Source organism: Anneissia japonica, unplaced genomic scaffold, assembly GCF_011630105.1.
Source record: "Anneissia japonica isolate Jap-2015-1 unplaced genomic scaffold, ASM1163010v1 scaffold288147_len54158_cov193, whole genome shotgun sequence".
In the NCBI taxonomy this organism is placed as follows: domain Eukaryota; kingdom Metazoa; phylum Echinodermata; class Crinoidea; order Comatulida; family Comatulidae; genus Anneissia; species Anneissia japonica.
Window position 1 is genome coordinate 8,666 of NW_022747664.1, and position 23,196 is coordinate 31,861.

The 23,196-nt window shown below is 34.4% G+C and overlaps 1 protein-coding gene across 4 annotated transcripts in view; it reads right to left on the reverse strand.

Annotated features, from left to right (window-relative positions):
- Positions 1–2,740: 2,740 nt before the first annotated feature.
- LOC117120547 (sodium-dependent phosphate transporter 1-A-like) overlaps positions 2,741–23,196 on the reverse strand; it is a 37,802-nt gene continuing 17,346 nt past the window's right edge. For all 4 annotated transcript variants that reach the window (XM_033265572.1, XM_033265573.1, XM_033265575.1 and 1 more), the window contains exons 2-8: positions 22,402–22,756; positions 21,029–21,169; positions 20,124–20,209; positions 16,940–17,036; positions 16,393–16,506; positions 13,549–13,635; positions 2,741–4,630 (exon numbers count right to left, since the gene is read on the reverse strand). In XM_033265572.1, coding sequence (XP_033121463.1) covers positions 4,476–4,630; positions 13,549–13,635; positions 16,393–16,506; positions 16,940–17,036; positions 20,124–20,209; positions 21,029–21,169; positions 22,402–22,735 — 1,014 coding nt within the window. In that variant the 5' untranslated portion in view covers positions 22,736–22,756 and the 3' untranslated portion in view covers positions 2,741–4,475. The remainder of the gene's footprint in view (positions 4,631–13,548; positions 13,636–16,392; positions 16,507–16,939; positions 17,037–20,123; positions 20,210–21,028; positions 21,170–22,401; positions 22,757–23,196) is intronic.

Here is a 23,196-nt window from a genome sequence, read left to right on the forward strand (position 1 = left end):
CATTTAGTATATATTAAATTAAAAGAGGAATTGAAATTTGAATAATTTTTTTGCACTATAACTATATAAAAACTTTAAAAAATGTACTAAAAATGTCCCGGACTTACATTTATGATATAAGACATGAATTATGAAATTAATATCTGAAGGAATTTATGAAATACCCATTACAAATTACAAAGAGTACATCTAATAAACATATCCAACTCAAAATTTTTATGAAAAATTTTTTTTACAAAAAATACAAGCAATATTCAAATGTAATGTCCGCAACATAAAATTTGCATTTTCCATATTTAACGTAAAATATTTTCCAAAATATCAATAATTTTTATTTATTTTTTTTGGTTTCATATAATTCAATTTATCTATTTTCTGAAAATGTCAAACATCATATATAAAACGCAATTTGAAAATTTTCAATGCATGTCGCAATTACTGTGGAATGCCCCTTATATAAAGCTCAATTGTACACGTCCAGTCTTTTTGCGGCAAATGTTACATTAAAGTAAACTAAAATATTTATAATTCACACGTACAGTCTTAAAAAAATGTGTTAGGATACATTTTTTTATTTACATATTTTAGAGTTAATTTGCATATGAATAGTGCATGCGACCATAATATGATTATAAATATCCATCTCTTCTATTAATATATAGAAAAGAAACATTTATTTAAATAATTTAAGACCTAATTCAAGATTCTATGGAAAGTGGTCACAGACATATGCAAATTCGGTGAATATATGTCAAAGGTCAATTGTTGTCTTTCCGATCGTTTTGGTGACAGATGTTCTATTAGAGCCAATAGAAACATATATATTCCGTACAATTTGAAAAAAAAGCAACTCTCTGTAATTAGCCATCATCAAGATATTATAGGAACCCCATATTTTCAATCCTAATTTGCATATTTTAGAGCTAATTTGCATATGAACATTATGTGTGACCATGTTGTGATTATAGATTTCTATCCCTTTTGTTAATTTATTGAAAAGAAACATGTATTTACATAATTTAAGACTTAAATAAAGATTCTACGGAAAGTAGTCAGAGATATGCAAATGTGGTGATTATAAGGTCAGAGGTCAATTTTACCATTTCCAGTCATTTTTGTGGCAAATGTTCCATTAGTGCAAATAGAAACATGCACATTCTGTGCAATCTGAAGAAAAAAGCAACTCTGTGTGACTAACCATTGCCAAGATATGGGAACCCTATATTATCATTTTTAATTTGCATATTTTAGAGCTAATTTGCATATCTACAGTACATGTGACATGTGACCATAGTGTGATTATAGATTTTCATCCCCTTGATTAATATATTGGAAAGAATCATGTATTTGAATAATTTAAGACCTAAATCAAGATTCTAAGTACATTAGTCACAGAGATATGCAAACCAGTGAATATAAGGTCAGAGGTCAATTGTAGCATTTCTGTTCATGTTTTGGGCAAATGTTCCATTAGAGCAAATAGAAACATGCATATTTGAAATCATTTGAAAAAGAAAGCAACTCTCTGCGACTAACGGTTGCCAAGATATGACACCCCTATATTTTCAACCTAATTTGCATATTTTAGCTAATTTGCATATGTTCCCGATGTGTGACCGAGGTGTGATTTGTGGAATTTCATCCCCTCATCATATATGTTTGATTAAAAAAAAAAACCTTTGTTTGCAATTTGTTTGACTTTTGGCTATTTTTTGAGATAGATCGCCTAGCCTAAAAAAAGAATGGAGAGCAAATGTAAGAAACTTTGCCCAGATATATTCTCGTCACATCGATGAACTAGAGCTGGAGATAGAAATGATGGACTGGAAGGCAATGTGGTCATCGACGGAGGGAACACTTCCCATGGACTGCAAGACCAGCCTAATGAATTGCAACAGATTGCAATTCAACAATCTCCATAAATTGCTTGCGCAATGAGGAGACTAAAAACTTATCTTCGGTCAACTATGGGAACTGAGCGAATGTCAGGCTTAGCTCTAATGACCATTCACAGAGAAATTGACCCAAACGATCAAATAGATGAAATCCTCAAATGTGACCCAAGCTCACAAACGGACTGTAAATTTGTCCTCAGGCCAAAATGAGTTTTTGTTATAATGGCATAGAAAATATTATTTACTTTAAAATGACAGTTAAATGAACTCAATCGGGTGTATGGAAGCAAAGTTATGACCATTTGAGTAATTGTCATCTTATCAACTTTCTTAAATCAAGTTTTGAGAAAAATGCTTTTATTCTCGGCAGGTTTCTATTCATTTTTCATTAGCTCTCATCCGAAAATGGCTAAATTTTACCTCTTACAGTTGGAATTTTAAACTCAAACTTCAGGAATAGTAAGATTATTAGTTATACTTTATTTATTACACAAAAACCCAATTCACACAAAATTCACATTCTACGCCTATTCTGGGTATTGAGGCTTGTTTCTCAATACAGTGCAGTGCGAGTTTACAGCCTGTTTGTGAGCTTGGGTCACAAATTATTCTTAAATATGCACCCTCGTCGTCTAAGCTACCCACACGTTTTTTACAGATAAATACGTCACTGACAACACGATGTTGCTCAGCTTTGCTTACAGTATATTATTTTATACTACAGTATACAGTAGCTGTTCATAATAATAATAATAATAATAATAATAATAATAATAAGCAATTAGTATAGCTCCGCATAGTAAACGTTAAACGTTCAGTTTGTTTTGTTTATGAGGGTCCATTGATTCAATGAATTCCTTAAATTGTTCATACTTAATAATTGAATTAGAGGTAACTTTCTTCGGGTTCTAATTAAACTTGTTTTACAAAAGTAATTTTCAATTACAATCCAATTTTCATCGCGATGTCTTCACGGTGACGAAAAAATTAGGAATTTTGTTTGCACATGAACATAAAAAAAATCAAGCCAAGTGTCCACTAATTGAAAAATTATTGGACTGTGAGGGATAGGCAAATAACATTGGGAGTGTTGCAGTGTTAATAACGATGGAAGTAAATATTTTGTTTAATATTTTCATTAATCTTATGGATGTACGAGTTAAATATACATATTAATCATGATCATAATAATTATTTGATGGATTACTTTTTTTATACTGATATTTGCCCATACTAGTAAAACTTACCTAAGTCAACTCTGCCTAACTCGAATCTTATTTAGTCGATCTTATTTTACATGCCAAATTGTGTTGTCCATTAATGAACGATCTTAAGTCAAATTTTATCTAAGGTAAACAATTTTTCAATGCCATTTTGGATTCGACTTAAGCAAGTTCAACTATAAGTAAAGGCAGTGTTTAATCACAACAGATACCAATCATAATGCATCATATCAATCAACTTATTTACTATAAATTAGTTGTTGAAAATTAATACTGAAAGAATTGATTTTGGTTTTTTATGTCCATTAATAATTTTAGCAATGTTATTTGTTCATATGATATAGTTATATACCAATATCATACTGCATCATAGTGATGAAATAACAATTTTACCCAATTCTTTGTCATTGAACATATGGTCACTAAATGATAGAATAAAAGTACAATCTTTTTGTATAGTTACCGTACATCGGTATTTGAGAATTTTATTTATGAGTATATAATCAATTAATGCCAACATAATATCCAACATAATAATATATAATATACCGCACCTACAACAGTCATTAGAGTCATTCGGCAGAAAACGTGTTTATGAATATATTTTTCACGACTCCATAAGAATAGCAACACAATCTAATTCTTTAGATTAGAATGCCGTGTACGACTGTCTTAGTGTTAATTTTTTTTTTTAAATTCCTAATATTGGGGGCAAACCCACCCACCCTCGGTGCTTGGCACCTCGTGAGGCCCCCCCACCCTAAATTTCATCCTAGATCCGCCCCTGACAGTGGAATCTATAGCCCCTCGTGATTTGGAGACTGTAGCCTACTAGCTATCTTCCCTCGGGCCTTCAGCATCCGGGAAGATATTCAGGCGATTTAATGTTTCTACAATTTGTACAATACTTTTTTCATTATAATTTATTTTGAGTGTATATTGCAGTATCAAATTTACATTGTAAATAATAATTACAATACCATAGTTACAATTGAAACTATTATACTTGACAGTAATATTAATCATAACATGAGCAATAATTTAATGAAAACTACAATGTTTTTTATGTTTATTAGTGAATTTTAAATGTCATTTTCTAAATGTAAATTGTTATATATTGTAATTAATAAGCAATTTAGCCAAGGCTACAATTCTCTTAATGTCATTTATCTTTTACCTAGTTATATGTTGACTAAAATATACCATGAATAATACAGTAATAGTAGGCTACAGTCTCCACATCACCTTGGGGCAATAGATTTCAACGTTCCCCTCATGAGCAGTCAATATTTGTATAATATTATATAGTATATTTACTGTATTAAATTGATAATCAACATTCAATATAAGCAGCATCTCACCTTACATCATTCCCACCATGAGCAAATGCTGAGAAGATAGCTGACAATATGAGTAAAGGTGAGCACAGCTGTACTATGACTGGATGGTCTTCCAACTGCTCGCTTGACGTGGCCTTCAGATTCTGTTCCTTTTCGCCATTCATCTCCTTATCTGAAGCATAATTCAAAATTAAAATAAAACAATACCGGTAGATAAAATGCTTTATAGTATTAATAATAACAATGATGATGGTGATGATGATGATGATGATGAAAATAATGATTTTCAGGAAGGTTTTAGAAATGTGAGGAGACTTGTTGTCTGAGAGGTTGCTATTCCTAAAAAGAAAATCTCATTTTGGGAGGGGGAACCCCTCTTAACCCCTTCCCCAGCTTGTGCCTACGAGCTCAAGTCCCTCCTGTCGGACAGTTTAGCGCCCCCCCAGAAAATATATCCTAAAGGTGATACATCGAGCACCCTATGGATAGGGCACCTTCGGGGCCCCAGGGGTAGCAGCCCTACGGACCGCCACATGAGAGCGCTTTGGCGTTACGCCACTGTTCATACTTATGAACCACCGGCTCGGTGATCCAACTAGACGTCACATACAACCATGTGCGTTTATGCGACTTCATTGTTTTGTTATTGTTTTAAAGCATGCGGTTGGACAGCAGCAGGGCAATATTGCATTTAAACGTATCATAAATATAATTATTGAAACAACCATTGATTGACATGCTGTAGGAATGTACAGGTAGTAATACTAGTACAATTTTGTCGTGTTATCCAAGGCAAGCTAACCAGGGCAGGTTAATTGATAGTGCTAGCATAGCTATTAGTACTTGTAGTAGTAATAGTCAGAGAGAGACAGCTGGCAGGCTGCAGGTTGCGTAGTGTTTGCTGCTGTTCTTGATTTGGTATTATAAGTAAGAATAGGTTGATAACCGGTGTAAAATTGACCACATCCCAAATTTTGGGATCCAAATTTTCGACTTTCCACATCGGAATATATGGTATATTATGTGAGTGACATATTTAACCGATATTTTAATTACATTTTGTGCCAGATTTCAAAAATTTGCTTTCAGTCCCGGTTACCAAATGTTAGTGCTTACCTAATGTTTCCTAGCTGAGCCTATGCCCACCTTAAGGTGGAATAAAAATCACGGCATTGAATTTCTTCTACAATACGTATATTTCCCATTAGTTGATAATTTATAACTATTAGAATTGTTTTATATCATATCAGATACATATACAGATTAATTTTATTTTCCAATAATTTTTGGATATTACATTGCTCACTTGCTATATAATTAATTATCTTCTTGAATACCTTAAATTATACTTTCTTATCCCAGCTGGGTAAAATAAGTATTTGTTAACGGTCCATGTGTGCACCCACTGTCCTCATTTTACCACTTCTGCTTATGTGGGGGCCGATCATATACGCGTGGAGTGGATGGTTGTTATCCTCTAGGATATTTTTTAAAACAATGGCAAGCAGTTCGTGGTAGAATGAGTCCAGTGACTGCACAGGCGAATCATTGACTTTCCCCACCCTACCCAGCACCTTTTCTATTCTCATTTTATCCCCTTTACTAATATTCCCAGCCCACCCAACATACAATACCCCCAAACAGAAAACATCACCGATATGTAGAACATTAGACATATGTCCTGCTTAACATCAAAAGAACCTAGTTTTCTAAGACAATAGAGTCTACTATTTAATTTCTTAACTACATAATCAGTATGGTCCCTCCAACAAAATTTTTTCAAACACCACCCCTAGATACTTATAGGAATCTACAATCTCCACTTCTTGACCATTAATGTTTACTTTATTCGGAACAGTTCTGTTATTCTTCCTCAAATCAATGTGCATTTCTTTTGTCTTATTTATGTTTATGTTTGTTTATGTTGACGGTTTTCTGTGGAAGGCGCTATATAAATATACGACCATTGACCATTGATTCAAGAAAATTATTTTCACAAAACTCAGTGAATCTAAAAATTTCAGAAACATAGAGGGAATCATTATCATTTATGAGACCAATCAATGCTGAGTCATCGGCAAATTTGATCATTGGACAACTCTAAGATTAAGACCTAAAGTCTGACGTGTAAATCGCAAACAAGAAAGGGGCCAAAACAGTACACTGTGGTGCACCAGTACTGGTAGACACTGTATTGGAAATAACGTTATTCTGTAGCTTAACATACTGAAGACGGTCAACCAGGAAATTTAATAAAAACAAACGAAATTAAGACACTTGGGACGTTCAAATCAATTAACTTACTTAAATGTGAGGCTGAATTGTATAAATGCCGAACTAAAGTCAAAGTACATAATTCTCACACATGGATTACTTTTCCAGTCATCTAAGTGACAATAAATTCTCTTTTTTTACAGTATTGCATCTTTGGTATTCCTATTAGTACAGTGGGCAAACTGGAGAGGATCAAGATTGTAGTGAAATATATGTAATGTCCTGGCAACGCTCGTCCGGGGTTCTCCATCATGGTGTGTGATCCAATAAAGCACGAGTACCGATAATCTGTGTCCCGTGTGCTATTTAGTCCAATATTAACATTTAGAAAACCCACAAGTAACAACATGGTGTCAGAAGTGTTGTAGCACCCATGATCGAAGTGCGGACCATGAGAGGTGTAACATTTCAGAGTTATAAGAAGAAACTGTGAGTACATTTCACCACCTCTACGCTCGTTGGGGCGGTGAGCAGTTGAACGCATCGAGGACCGCCTAGCGAAGCAGAATTCATGACTCGGAGCCTAGGCCTAAGCCTAGCAATAGGAGCGATATTATTTTGAAGAAATCCACCTAGAGCACGCTAATAATTCCTGTTGTCGCCTATTTTTGGTGGATTGAGTAGCTGGAAGTAGGTTGGCACGTTCTAGTGTGTGTATTTTGGAAAAGAAAAAAAAATACAGTACAGTATAGAGAGATGGCCTTATACTTGATTCCAGCTCCTTCGCGCATATATATATATATACGTACATATATATACATATATACGTATACATGTATATATACACGTGTATATATATTTATATATATGTATATATACATACGCGTGTGTATATATATATATATATATATATATATACGCATGTATATTATACGTATATATATACCTGTATATATATGTGTATATATATATATATGTATACATGTATATATATATATATATATGTGTATACATGTATATATATGTATACGTGTATATATATATATACGTATATACTGTATATATATATATATATATATATATATTTACTCAGAGGGTTCAGTACAGCTAGCTACCCGTATGTTTGAAACTATTTTTGAATAAGATGCTCCACTTGGCCTCGTTTTGGCTACAATAGTTTAATAATTTGTTATTACCATTACTCATTATCATTAATGAAATAATAGTCAGTCAGAGGGTTTATTAATATGTAATAATATGTATACTAAGCCTGAAGGTGGCACTTTACTACGACAGCCATCTTGGATGGTACACATACATAACTCTGCATTGCTGCACCATCTTGTCAACACTCTAGTTGTTTAATAACTCTATGGACTACTCATACAACAGAAAAAAACGTCGCATGGAGTTAGTGAAAAATGGAGATCTAAATGAAAAAACGATGTATTTCAGCAAGTATTAAAACCTTTTTGTTTTATTTTAGGCCTTCTTCAAAATACCTATGCCACAGCAGTTGATTTTTTTTTGCCGTAAAACCAAAATAGATTCATACATGCCGACTTGCCGATCGGTTAGCTTGAGCCCTGACTGAACTCTGCAGAAACTTCACATCGCTCTTCGCATCGCGATGTAAAACAAAATGTCGGAAAATTTTTCTTTGACGCATGCGCATTTGCATAAATTTCTACACACACACACACACACACATACTACACACAATAAAAAACAAAAGAAATGTGACTAAGAGTGATTACAATAGTTCTTATTGCATTACATGCATTGGAGCTAATAAAAGGGATGCAAACATCCAAGTTGCAACACTGAAATCATTGATGGGTCAAGATTGCAAAAAAGTACTGAAAGGGCTAAAACTTTCAGAAGAGCAGATGGCCGACCCAAAACAAATATTAGCTGCACTAGAAGAAGCATCTGTGATTAAACACAATGTATTATATGAAAGGTTTCAATTCCATTCTGCAACACAGCAGTCTGAGGAATCGATAGAGCAGTTTGTTGATCGTCTGCATCACTTGGCAGCCACTTGCAAGTTTGAAACGTTGGAAGATGAGATGATCCGAGACAGGTTGGTTTTAGGATGTAAAGATACTGCATCAAGAGCACGGTTATTCAGAAGGGAGGATGAGTGTCAAGACAACCATTGAAGCCTTGAGAGTGAATGAAGCTACAAGTCAGCAACTAAAGATAATCTCAGGTACAAGTGAAGAACAAGTTCACTATACAAAGAAAGCAAAACAAAAATATTGCAAGAAGTCTCCGTAGAAGCAGCCTCAGTATAAACAGCCTCAGCAAGATAAGCTGGTAATCATACAGTGCAGATATTGTGGAAAGAAACATGCAAAAAGTAGATATGTATGTTCTGCTTATAGGAATGTACAAAGTGCGGAAGGTACAATCACTCTAGTGTAGCGTGTAAGGTGAGACAAGTGCATCATGTATTAGATGAAGATCAAAGATCATCAGACGAGTACGAGGAATTAAACGTGGTTATTGAAATACCAATTAATAAGTAGGTAATGATAAGCACTTGCTAGCCACAATGATTCTAGGAGGAAGTGAAGACTATTAAAGAGAAGCACGATTTCAGATCGATACGGGAGCCTCATGCAACATAATACCCAGTCATATCATAAGCAAAATTAAGCACTGCCTTGAAGACACTAAAAAGGTGTTAAGAATGCATGATGGCACATCATGAGACCACTAGGCATGGCCAAGCTCAAAGTGACCAACCAAAAGAACAATAAGAAATATAAAATTGAGTTCATAGTGGTAAAAGATCCGAAATGTGTACAAATAAGGATCAGAGACAGCACTAAGAATGCAACTGCTAAAGATACGAGCTGAAAATGTGATGACACTGCAACAACCAGAAGCACAAGCTCAGCCGATAACTCTTGAAGACTTAAAAAACGAATTCCCAGGTACATTTAATGGTACGGGATGCTTCGAGGGTGAATCTAAAATTCACTTAGATGAAAATGTGAAACCTGTAGTTCACCCTCCGAGAAAGGTGCCGGTGGCTTTGAAAAACAGACTAAAAGTCACATTGGATGAGTTACAAGAAGAAGACATTGTGACTAAAGTGACAGATCCTACTCCATGGGTGTCAAGTTTAGTGCTTGTGGGTAAAGGGAATAAACTTAGAATATGTCTTGATCCCAAGGATCTTAACAAAGCCATACAACGGAGTCATTATTCAATGCCAACTATTGATGATATTTTACCAGACTTACACAAAGCACAAATTTTCAGTGTGTTGGATGCGAAAAATTGATTTTGGCACGTACGGTTAGATGATGAAAGCTCTTTCTTAATGACATTTAATACGCCATTCAGTCAATACCGGTGGAAACGGATGCCGTTTGGAATTAGTAGCGCAACGGAAGAGTACCAACGTCGACAAAACCAACTTCTAGAAGAGTTACCAGATGTCAGATCGGCAGCCGATGATATATTGGTTTTTGGTAAAGGTGATACCATGCAGGAAGCAATCAGGGATCACAATGATAATTTAAGAAGACTATTGCGAAGATGCAGTTATAAAGGTCTTAAACTTAATGAAAAGAAATTAAAGTTGGGTCTGAAAGAAGTCAAATTCATGGGCCACACCATCTCAGATATAGGACTAAAGCCAGACAGTGACAAAATCAAAGCAGGTATGGACATGGCTGTGCCAGCCAATGTGGCAGAAGTACAGAGGTTGTTGGGATTTGTCAACTACTTAAGCAAGTTTCTTCCTGGTCTCAGTGACATGTGTTTTCCACTACGTCAATTGACATTGCAAGATACAATTTGGTGTTGGTTGGAGACACATACTGTGGCACTGGAACAAATAAAAAAGACTGTAACTACGCACCCAGTGTTGCAGTATTTTGATCCATCCGAAGAGCTAGTTTTTCAAGCAGATGCTTCGGAATCCGGCTTAGGGGCAGCGATATTGCAGGACGGACACCCACTGGCTTATGCTAGTAGAGCATTGACGGACACTGAAACCCGATATGCTCAGATTGAGAAGGAGCTTTTAGCTGCATTGTTTGGCTTAGAGAAATTTCACACCTACACATATGGTAGACATGTGAACATCCAGACTGATCACAGCCTTTAGAAATGATCCAAAAGAAGTATTTACATAAAGCTCCAAAGAGGCTACAACGAATGTCACTGCGCATGGCAATGTATGACTATAGCGTATGTTATACTCCTGGGAAGAGTATGTATTTAGCAGACACGCTGAGCAGAGCTTATTTAACAGAAACCGATGATACTGTTAATGATCAGACATGGGAGCTGTGAACATGATGGAATCAGTAAATTTGGAAAATGGCACACTGAAGGGTATTGCCACACTAATACAAGATGATCCAGATATGCAAGACTTGCAGAGAATAATCATTAAGGGATGGCCTCAAGTTAAACAAGAGGTCCCAAAGCAGCTTCACAACTACTTTGACTTGCGGGATGAGTTTAGTTACACATGACAGCCTGATCTACAGAGGAAAGCGTCTGCTTATTCCACCTGCAGCACGGAAGAATATGATGGAGCAGATCCATGCTGCTCACCAAGTGATACAAGCAAGTATCAGAAGAGCACGAGAGTGTCTGCTGGCCAGGTATGACAACACAACTCAAAGACTATATGGGAAGATGTGAAATATGTACACAACATTTGGACCAACAGCAAAAGGAGATGCTCCAATCACATAAAGTTCCCAGGAGACCATGGTCTAACGTTGCAATGGATATATTTTTTCTAGATGACCGAAATTATTTGATAACTGTAGACAATTTTTCAAATTACTGGGAAATTGACTACTTGAAGGATTTGCAGTCAGAGACGGTCATAGGAAAAGTGAAGAGTCAGTTTGCAAGACATGGAATTCCTGAATGTGTTATATCAGACAATGGAACACAATTCACCAGTGAGCTTTTCAGCCAGTTCTCAAAGAAATGGAATGGAACATAAAACCTCATCGCTAGGATATGCCCAGAGCAATGGCAAGGCTGAAAATACAGTTAGAACAGCTAAAAGGCTACTAAAAAAGGCAAAAGCAGATCGAAAGGATCCTTATTTGGCGATATTGGATCTCCGCAACACACCGGATCAAGATGGGAGTAGCCCTGTACAGAAGTTGATGAGCAGACATACAAGGAACCGGTTACCAACCACTTCAAAGCTCCTGAAACTAAAGGTGGAAAAAGGAGTGTTTGAAAACATAAAGAGAAAGAAAGAAAGACAAGAGTTACAGTATAGCAAATCAGCTAGAGACTTGAAGCCACATCAAGTTGGAGATAAAGTCAGGATATTCCAATTTCACAACAAACAATGGAACTTGGAAAGCAACATTATCAGGTGCTTGCCCAACAGATCATATTGTGTGAAACTGAAAAATGGGAAACAGCTGAGGAGAAATAGGAAACATCTAAAGAAAGTATCTCATGACAACAGCAGCTTCAGTGATGATGACTTTGCTGACTTGGATGACCCAGTAATCCATCCATGGCCAAAAGCACAAACACCAAACCAACAAGTGCATGAACCACAACATCAGCAACAAGTGGACCGCCCTACTACAGAAACCTCGCCCGTGAAAACCAGAACGGGAAGAACAGTGAAACCTCCAAAATATCTGAAAGACTATATGCCATAATATAACACTATAAATCAATGGACAATATGACTAATTATCTTTATAACAACAGTAGACCATGCTGAACTCTTGCAGGAAAATGTTTATGAAAGTGTTAAAGTTTCATATGGAATATAATCACTAATAATTAGAGAGAAGAATGACATGTTATGTGATTTAATACTTAATTATCTATAATTCATACAAATTTAAAATTATATATGTTGAGTTACTTAAAGTTCAAAGTTAATGAAGGTACACCATACTGCTGAATAATTTAACAAGACTCATAATAATAACGTTAGTATATATTTAATATACTCGCATAGAATACAATACATCTGAAAACATAACTAATGATATAATCTTTAAGTGAAAGCAAAAAAGCTTAAAAAAGAGGAAAGATGTAGTGAAATATATTTAATGTCCTGGCAACGCTCGTCCGGGGTTCTCCATCATGGCGTGTGATCCAATAAAGCACGAGTACCGATAATCTGTGTCCCGTGTGCTATTTAGTCCAATATTAACATTTAGAAAACCCACAAGTGACAACAAAGATCATCTGAAACTGTCAGCTTTAAACTATTAAGTACAATTTTTTCAAAAACTTTCATCGGTACAGACGTCAATTAAACCGGTCTAAGATCGTTATAGCAGCTAATAGTGTGTCTTTTAGGAACTGGGAATGTTAGGCCTAATGCCTTTCAATGTTAGGCCTACATTTTCTGAAAGATTTCTAACAAGAACATGTCAGTACTTTGAAAAAACTTGGTCAAGCCTTCACACAGGCAAACTAGAGTAGGCCTAGGCCTAGCTGAAGTGCCTAACTAGTCTGAAAATCGGGAGGTAGGCGATTGCTAAAAAAATCCACCAAAATCGAGAGCTTTAGCTATAATATAGGCTTAAAAAAAACCATAATGGTAGGTTTCTGAATCATGTTAAAAATGACTGGAAATTGTAAAATCGCGAAAATAGAATGTTGCGAAATATTAAAAATTGTAAAATCGCAAAAATATAGGGTCGCAAAAAAGATTTTACATTATATATATACTGTCTCTTATACACATCTAGATGTGTATAAGAGACAGACTATATATATATATATAAAATAATTATTATTAATAATTAAAAATTGTAAAATATATGATATAAAACAATTATTGTCTCTAAACTTCAGATAAGAGCCTAGGTATTATAATACTTTAATCATGTAGCTATACTTCACCTTGACTATCACAATCATATTTCCTATATGCATCAGTAACATCGATCGATTCAGTTTGCTGAGCTGTTATCAATATTGGGAGCATCTCTAAAAAGAAAAAGAAAGTTTATTAACAAATAATTTGTTTTTTGGAAATTAATATTTAATAGACTCCGTTCAGACACGTAACCTAAGTGAGAAGGGGAGGGGTATCAAGCCGAACCAAGAGTGATAGAATACTGTGTGCAATACTGTTTTATTTCTGCCTGCAATCAAGAAAATTTTCAGTTTTATTAATTCAAATTCCATGAGGCAGACATTTTTCAGCATCAATAAAAAATTACATTTTACCTCATGCCTGTCAAATGCTGTAACTTGACATCTTTATGAGAGAAGAAACACATTTTGTGCCCTAGAATAGGAATTTGCACACTGTGCTATAGACTTGCCACAAGTTTCTAATTTATTGATTTTTCCTAATGTTAAAAAATTGTGGAAAGCGCCACCAGGATAAAAGAAGCAATATGGAACTTCATTGGTGCCAAAATTGATTATTACCTCCGCCAACAAGTTGGCAAGTTATGTTTTTGCCTGGTTTTTTATTTAGTTATTTATTTGTCTGTCAGCATAAACAGCCAACAGCCCATAGTTTTTATCAGAAATTTTTCAAACTTGGCCACAATGTTCCTTTACCACAGATCTGGAGTGACTAAATTTTAAAGGGTCAGGGTCAAAGGTTAAGGACACAATGATCGAACAACTTGTATAACTGTTTGCTGTATAGACGTGTGTGTGCTTATGGGCTTGCCGGTTAAGTGTAAACAAACATATGACCATTAATTTCAAAGTGCATTAGGGCATGTTCACACATACAGCGTAAGACTAGCGTAGCTTACGCCGGCATAAGCTAATCCACGGATTAAAATTCCAAAGTGTTCACACAAACGGCATTCGCTATAATAACGCTGGCGTTAAACTAGTAGTAATATAGGACTATGAGGGAATAGTTTTCAGTTTTAAATAATGTACGGGTTCTTAACTGTAGTAACATGAACAGTGCATCATTAAAACTTTTAAATCTGTGAATTGTTCAAAGTGAATTCTTATATGATTATTGTATTTTAAATGAACAATTTTACTTCTGATTTTTCAGCTAGCATTGTGGAACAGTTGTTGGTGTTGCAGGTTTTAATAGACAGTCTAAATAGGTTAAAATATCTTACAAAACACAATCAACAAATCATATACATTATAACTAAGTAAAATGCAATAGAAAAAGAACATTACCATTTCATTTATAGAGAGCACAGGAAGGAGATCAAAGTAACTAATCTATTGTAATCATGATTGGTCAATCTCTTGAAATGATGTCAAATCATTCAAGCATCACTGGCGTTAGCTAATCTGAGGTCTGCAGGTAGCATTAATAATGCCACGGAGGTAACGTTGTGAGTGGAGTAAGTAACGCCACTGCCTAGTTCACACACAAAGGCGTGTGTGAACATAGCCTTAGGTGTACAAGGTTGTGTTTACGAACTTTCAACGAAACCGGATAAGTCAAAAATGAAAATGCCCAGAGGGTAGGCCATTAGATCGCTCGTTTACGAACCCCAAGTTATTTGGATACGGACCGTAAAAACAAAGGAAAAAAAATAGACTACGGACTACTACTAGTTCCACTGGTGATCAGAGCTGACGACGACGTGTCAACAGTGTGTGGTGGACAAGAAAAGAGTCTATCGCCAAAAATTTCGTTCATTTCAAAATACGGCCATTCTTTTGGTTGGAGTCCTTTTTCTGGGTGTATTTTTGTGCAGGTTCTTGCATTTGGTATTCTATCTGTGCGTGCGTAAAGTTATAACCCATTTCCCGCATCTTCTGTGCGATTTCTTTATAAACGGCGTTGTTCCATCGGGTTCCATCAAAACCATCTTGTATGGATGTTGTTCCCCATATGCTAATTAACGTTTAGGTTGCTTCGTCAGTCCACCCACTTGGTTCAGCTGCAGCCATTTTATATAGGGGTATATAGTAAAAATAAACAAATATTTTGGCTTAAAAATTGGATAATTGCTGCGAAGCAGCCAATTCATATTCTTGACAGCATTTTTACCTCTGAAAGGTCATTGTTTGTCAAAAATCAATCGCCTGAGACAACTGAAAAGCGGAGTTTCCTTCTTTCGTTCTGCCGCGTAAAATCGTAGACTAACCTACTCGTACCAACGTCGGCATGTCGCGACGCTGGAGTACTATTCAGCGTTTTTACTATATTTCTAGGTTTCCTATTTCTACGTTTAATCGGCTCATGTCTCAGCCACAATATTTTTTACGAACCCAGTTAAACTTATTTACTAGCCTATTTCAACGTGCTAATTATTACATTTAGGCGACGCTTGTTGTAGACTGGCATAGTGTTTGCGGAAATAAATACCATTTTATACACATGCCCAGATCTATTCGCCAGCAGCTAGTCATCGCCAGCAGCAGCGAGCCATCGCCAGCAGAGAGATGTCACTGCAGCAAAACACTATTGTACCAACGCTGTTCTAATAATATATAGACAATGGGTCGTGCTCATATTATTTGTTATATTTTTATTATTCATTATTTTCACTTGACTCGCATAAATAATTTTGTTCGAAGAACATTTTATACAGTTGTACTTCGCAGCACTTCACTTGCAATTTGCAATTTCTAGTATAGTTTATAAAGAGAACAAGAGGAACGATTTTGTACTGTTTTACAGATGTTTTTATGTACCATAGATCCTGAAGAAGAGCGTACGCACGAAAGCTTGATAATTAAAGACCTGTTTTGTTCCATCAAAGCCTCCGAATATTTATTTCATTTAAATATATAATTTACCATGAATTTTCTTCCTCATGTAAGGAACCAAAAAACAGGCTACAATAGCACCAGCCAGTAAACCACCTCCAAAGCTGATTAGAAAAACCCCGTACAAAGGCATCCCTCCTAGTACTGCAAAAAAAAATTCATTGTTTAACTTAATACATTATATTTTAAGCATATTTTTTTACTTGAAACTCGGATGATTTTCTCAGAAAAACTCAGAGATTAGACTGGATAGGAGAGTGGCTATCCTAAAACTGTGAAAAACCCAACATAACAGTAGAAGTCTTCTTACAGTTTAAATATAGTACTTTTTATTTTCATTTTCATTGTACTGCATGTCACATGATAAGTTTTAATGTGCATAGGTATAAAGGAATAGCATTAATGAATAAAGCTGCACACTCACTGCGCCCTATAAAGAAAAACAGATTATTTTTAATGACGATCCGTTCACACTGCCACAATCAGCAGACAGCGTTGTGTGGTCTAACGCTCACAGGGCGCGGCCTTTGGATTCGTCGTACGGCACAATGAGTGAGTGGATTAACAACATACTTACAACCGGAGGTATTGTAAAATATGGAGAAAAAGTTGACGACGATGACAAGTGAATACCAAATAGGTAAAGACTTTAAACCTGGCTCCAAAGGGTCATCCTTGGAAAAAAAAAAAAAAACAACATATAATCAGTGGCAGTGCCAGTGAGGGGTCAGGGGCATCAGACAAACATGGACTCCGACACGACAACTTATTAAAATGCTAATTCACCAATATAACCCACTATAGTCTTGCCATAGCTTATACCATGTAATGAATTAGCAAGTTTTATTATAATATACAGTACCACAAATTTTGATTTATGCAACAAACAGTACTTTGTATGCAATACTCTATTTTGATTAATGTGCTGGAAGGAAAAAAAATATTTGTATAATAATACATATTTGTTACACTATTAAGAAATCAGAATCATTAGTATAATTCAAGAAGGCAGCTGCCGGTATGTTTTCATTTGCACTGAACAATTTAAACAACCTTCACAGGGATGTAGTTATGGTGGGCAGAGCCACCCAATCTAAAGCTAATTTCATGGCCCCCCGCCACTCTTATTAACCAACTTTCCATCCTTAAAATCCACTATTATTATTTAGAGTTTACCAATGTTATCACCCATCCACCTTAAAATGTTTATCACCTACCCTTAGTTTTCTACAGCTACAACACTACCCTCATTTTCTATGGGCATAGACACGTCAAATGTTAATTTTGTAAAAAAAAAAAAGAAGCTCATGTTGTTGAATGCCTCCCGCACTCCCGCAAGAATCTCCCAGAAAATGACTCATCTCCCGCAAATTTGTAAGTATTTGTATGTTTTTACTACTTGTCTCATGGAAGTCATTACATGGTATAAGCTATGGCAAAGAAAGTTATTTTTATGGTTAAGAATTGAGCTTGAAGACTACAGTGGGTTATATTGAGTGGAGTTGAATAGCTCAGTAGCCTGGTTCACGTCGAACTTTTATCTAGATATAAATCCACTTAACTAGTTAAAAGTTTGACGTGAACCAGTCAATTATAGCTAGATAAAGGCTTTAAGTCACTTAAATTTAAGTGACTTTTAAGTCAACAAAAGTTAAAACTTTACTAGAATAACAGTAAATTAACTTGCTTAATGGTAAAGTCAGCTTGGATTACAAGGACACGATTACGTAATGTAGGCATCTAGGCCAGCGTTGTTGTATTGTACCCACCATTATCATCCTCTGGCTGGCAACAACGTACTCCAATATGCTCCAACAATGCTAACAACAGCAGCAAAGTAGTTTCATAGTCTGGTTTTCAGAAATTATTTGTAATATTATGGATAAAAACCCAGCAAACGTCTGTTTTACGAATAGTCGATATTACCAATGACCTTTGCATCATCGACCAAGTAATAACGTTAAAATGTCCGATTGCGCACGTTTTTCAAAGTGATAATGTATATTATTCTTAATGATAAAATCAGATCTGTTGTATTTATTTATTGACAATTCAATTTTTTCCATTTCTGCTATAGATAATAGTCGCTATTAATTCAGTTTCACATACTACCACCAACGCCAGTCGTTAAAATGAGCGCATATGTTTACGATGACGAAATAAAAAAGTGTGTGGAAGTCAGCAACATTTGACACCGCGAAGCTAGATTTTGGCGAAAATTTTCGTGAACAGCAGCAAAGTAGTCTCATTAGTTGGTTTTCAGAAATTATTTGTAATATTATGGGTAAAAACCCAGCAAACGTCTGTTTTAATACGAATAGTCGATATTACCAATGACCTTTGCATCATCGACCAAGTAATAACGTTAAAATATCTGATTGTGTACTTTTTTTAAAGTGATAATGTATATTTTTCTTAATAATAAAATCAGATCTGTTGTATTTATTTATTGACATTCAATCTTTTTCATTTCTGCTATAATAGACACTATTAATTCAGAAAGGTCCATAAAGTATATAGACGTTTTAATGAGAAATAAAACAATATTTTGTTAAATGGGAGAATGCTAGCGAAAATAAATTTGGTTTTTATCGAAGGAAATTTAGCTAGCTAAGGGTACTATTGCAGTAGACCACGCTGCTCACTGTCGGTTGGTTCGTACTACCTGGTCACTATCAATGGCAGAGGATAGCTAGGCTAGGTAGTGGAAACTGACACCTGATCTACAGTAGTTTACGATTTTGTCAATTTTTTTTTACGAATACCCCTTGGTACTGGAGGTTCGTAAAATACACTAGACGTTATTAAACAAGAGCCTTTCCACCATGTGACGTCGACGGTGGCTGGCTGTTTATCTGGCTCTAACTTGGCATAGAACACAACTAGGGATAAATCGTATCATATTTCAAGATTTGACTTAACTTCAATGTGAACCAAGCTAGTGGTTGAGATGCTTGCCTTCTGATCCCAAGGTCCTGGGTTCAATTCCTGTCACAGCAGGTTTTTTTTTCACGACTAAAAACAACTCCACTCCGTAAGCCTCATAAAAAGACTTGGTTTATAAAGTATCATTCTCATCCTGTAAGTGGCGAGTGTAATTGCTGTTGGATGCGAGGGAAATAAAAAAAAAAAAAAAAAAAAAAAAAGGGCAGTGCCGATGGGTATCCCCATGGGCAGCAAAATAAAATTAAATATGCTATTAAAGAAAGCTCATTTAATCAGATCTTCCTGAAGGAATTTCTTCCAACTTGAGACCCATGTGAATTTATTATTTTTTATTCATTTGTAAAAGGATGACATGCAGAAAGATTTAGTGTCCTCAAGATTCAAGGATTGAAATAACTTTATTGCAAATTTTAAGAAAATTTGAAATGTACAGAATAATTTAAAGTAAATAATATAAAAAATATTTAAAATACTCCAGTAAAATTTTAATGTATTTGAAAGCCATTGTTTATGCCTATTGTTGGATCAGGATGACTAATAATCTAGCCTAGCCTACACACAAATGGCTAAAAAATAAGGTTACCTGTCATATGTAGTTTAAACTATGCATTTATTATTAGCTTTTAGTATTATTTTACTTTTTAAAAATATTTTTGGAAGGTTTAAATTGTTACAGTTCTTGTATAATTGTTCTGTACATCAGATTCAATAAATATTTTAAATGTTTTGTCTTTAATATGAAAAAAAAAACAAAAAGACCAGTCTATCAGATCTATCAAGTATCATATCTATTGAAAATATTGACTGGAATTTACCTTGCAAAGAACAAACTTCTGAAGAATGAAGAAGAAAAATATGGATGCTATTCCAGAAAGTACAGGAGAGGAAAACCAGGAAATAACTGGAAAAGAAAATCAATATTTGATTCAGGATATGGATCAAATCATATTAACATGAAAGCTGTGGTATATCAATCATATTATGAAGGCAATAATGAATACTTTGTTGAAAATATGCTATGGCCTTGGGACAGTCCATTGTATAAAATAGGTTCGGATAATAAAACATTCACAAATACTCTATCTAACAAGGGAGACAGTGCTATCAAATTCAGACCTACTGAATCACTTAAAATAGATACTGTACATGAAAGTAATGTACAGGTATTTCATATGTCTGAATACCTATCAATATGCAAAACCTTGGAACAGTCCATTGTATAAAATAGGTTCAGATAATAAAACATTCACAAATACTCTAACAAGGGAGACAGTGCTATAAAATTCAGACCTACTGAATCACTTAAAATAGATACTGTACATGAAAGTAATGTACAGGTATTTCATATGTCTGAATACCTATCAATATGCAAAACCTTCACAAATATACAAAACAAAATAAACTGAAAATTAAAATTTATATGAAAGTAAAAGAAGCAAATTTAAATCAGATTTTTTAAAAAAGATTTCAGTACAGTTAAATATAAACTACTGTATAAAAAGAAGAAAAAAATAACATTAATAAAATAAAACAATAATATTAATTACTATTTATTTATATTATCTATATAATATTAATTAATAATTTGATGTGTGTGCTACAATATTAATTATAACAAAATAATGTAATTATTAATAAATTAATAAATTGTTAAATAATTATTTACATTAACTAAAATGGTGTTTAGCACACCATGCTACCAACACCTTCAAATACTTACTAATTTTACCAAGTTCCCACCATTTGATGCCCTCACCACCAAATACCACTACATGGTAACCAATTATGGCACCAACGATGCTGTGAGTACCAGAAACCGGTAATCGTAATGCCGTCGCAATCAATAGCCAAATGGCGCTACCTGGTGCAAAAGAATTCACCAAAGGAATCAGGAGAACTTAACAAGCAATCCAGTAGAAATAATGAAGTTGAGTATTCTGGATTTATACATACAGTACAAATCATGTGTACCAGAGGTCCTAAGTTGGAAAATATCACTTCCGGGAGATTTGGTTAAAGAGCTTTCTTAAGAAGCCAGGCTCCGGAGGAAAAATTTTATTTTGATATGCTGTAGAACACAAAATGCACAATTGACAAAAAACTCGGAAGCAGTCAATGAGATTGAGATTTTTGAATATTTAAAAACTGGGGCAAAAAGTTTGAGAAAATAGTGGTATGCCCTATTTTCCCCCAGTTTTTAAATATTCTAAAATCTGTATCTCATTAACCATGTTTTTCGTCAAATATGACTTTTGTGTCTTAAAAAAATAAGTACTACAACATATCAAAAACAAAAGTTTCCTCCGGAGCCTGACTTTAACACATCCAATTTTATTTTTCTGCACATAGTGATCTATCTATCGTCACAATATCTGTGAGACAATTGATAAATAAAGAATCTGCAGAACATGGGTCACTTTCCCGGAAATTTGTGCTGCCTCCCGCACTCCTGATTTCCCGGAGACTCATGTGACTTGCAGGAGACTTATGATCCTTGGTGCATTTATACATCCCTGCATGTGGTACTTAAAATACATTCAATATTAATTCACATATGTTTTTATTTTTCTGTGTTTTTTAAGGGACTGTAAGGCTTCAGTGTGGTGAGACACACAATTGTTCAAGAGTGGTGCTTATTACAAATTTTAAAGTCTTAAAATAGTATCATTTGTTAAACTATTTGAATTGGTGCAAAATTGCCTCTGGCACATAGTACTACAGCTTTACCTTTAGGAGAGACTTTTTCTATACCTTGTTTTGCGAACCCACTGCCATCAAATATTGATAATTTAAAATAAAAATAAAATTTAAAAGCATTTACCAATCCTATTACTACACTGTTTATATTCAACAATAAAAAACAATAAAATTTTATTTTATCCTTTGTCAGGATGTTTTTGGCAAAACTATTTGCTAAACAAGAAAACAAATTTTTATTTTTATTTATTTTCTGCACGACGATCTTTAATAAAAAAAGTTCGCGAAACAAGGAATAAAAAAGTCTTACCTGTGTCTTTAAAGATGCAACCACTGCAATGAATGAATAAAGTACCTTGTATTAAGACCATAAAATAATCATAAGCTTTCACTTACTGATAAGTGCAGATAATTGTCCAAGCATCAGGATAATTTCTTCGCCATCATATAAATTGACATCAACAATCCCGCTGCGTATTGTCTCCGACACTCTAGCTCCGAGTAAGATGGCGCCAAGGGTTTCAAAAATGGAACCAAGAATGCAAATCTGATATAGAGTTAAAGCTTTTGCACCGTATGATGTTCCAAAAGAGTTAGCAACGTCATTAGCACCGATGAAGAATGACAAGATAAATGCGATGATGAATCCAAATATCACGATCAAAAGGGCGTCGGTTAGTGTGCCTGGACATAGGGTACTGAAGGCACTTATGGTTGTGGAAGAATCCATACTATGTTTTCATATTTGTACCTGCATTTTGGAAATAATACCTATTCATTAGATATAGCTTGTACTTCACTTTATATACTATTTGTTTGTGATTATTGTATGTATGTAAAATAATTTTATTCGGTAAATTACTGAATTTTACTACTACTTATGATAAGGATATTTTAAAATTATATTGTAAATAATATTACTTGATAACAGATAAGTTTTTAGAAATAATATTGTAAATAATAATCGGATAAATTTAATGAATTTAGATATTTAAAATTAATATTACTTGTGATAAGGATTATTAAAAATTATATTGTAAATAATAATAATTGATAACAGATAATTTTTTTAAATAATATTGTAAAAAATAATAATAAATGATTATTTAATGAATTTTAGATATTGTCAATTTGGTTTTTATTGTAAATTATAATAATTGTTTAAATAATTAAATTTGCCATATATATATA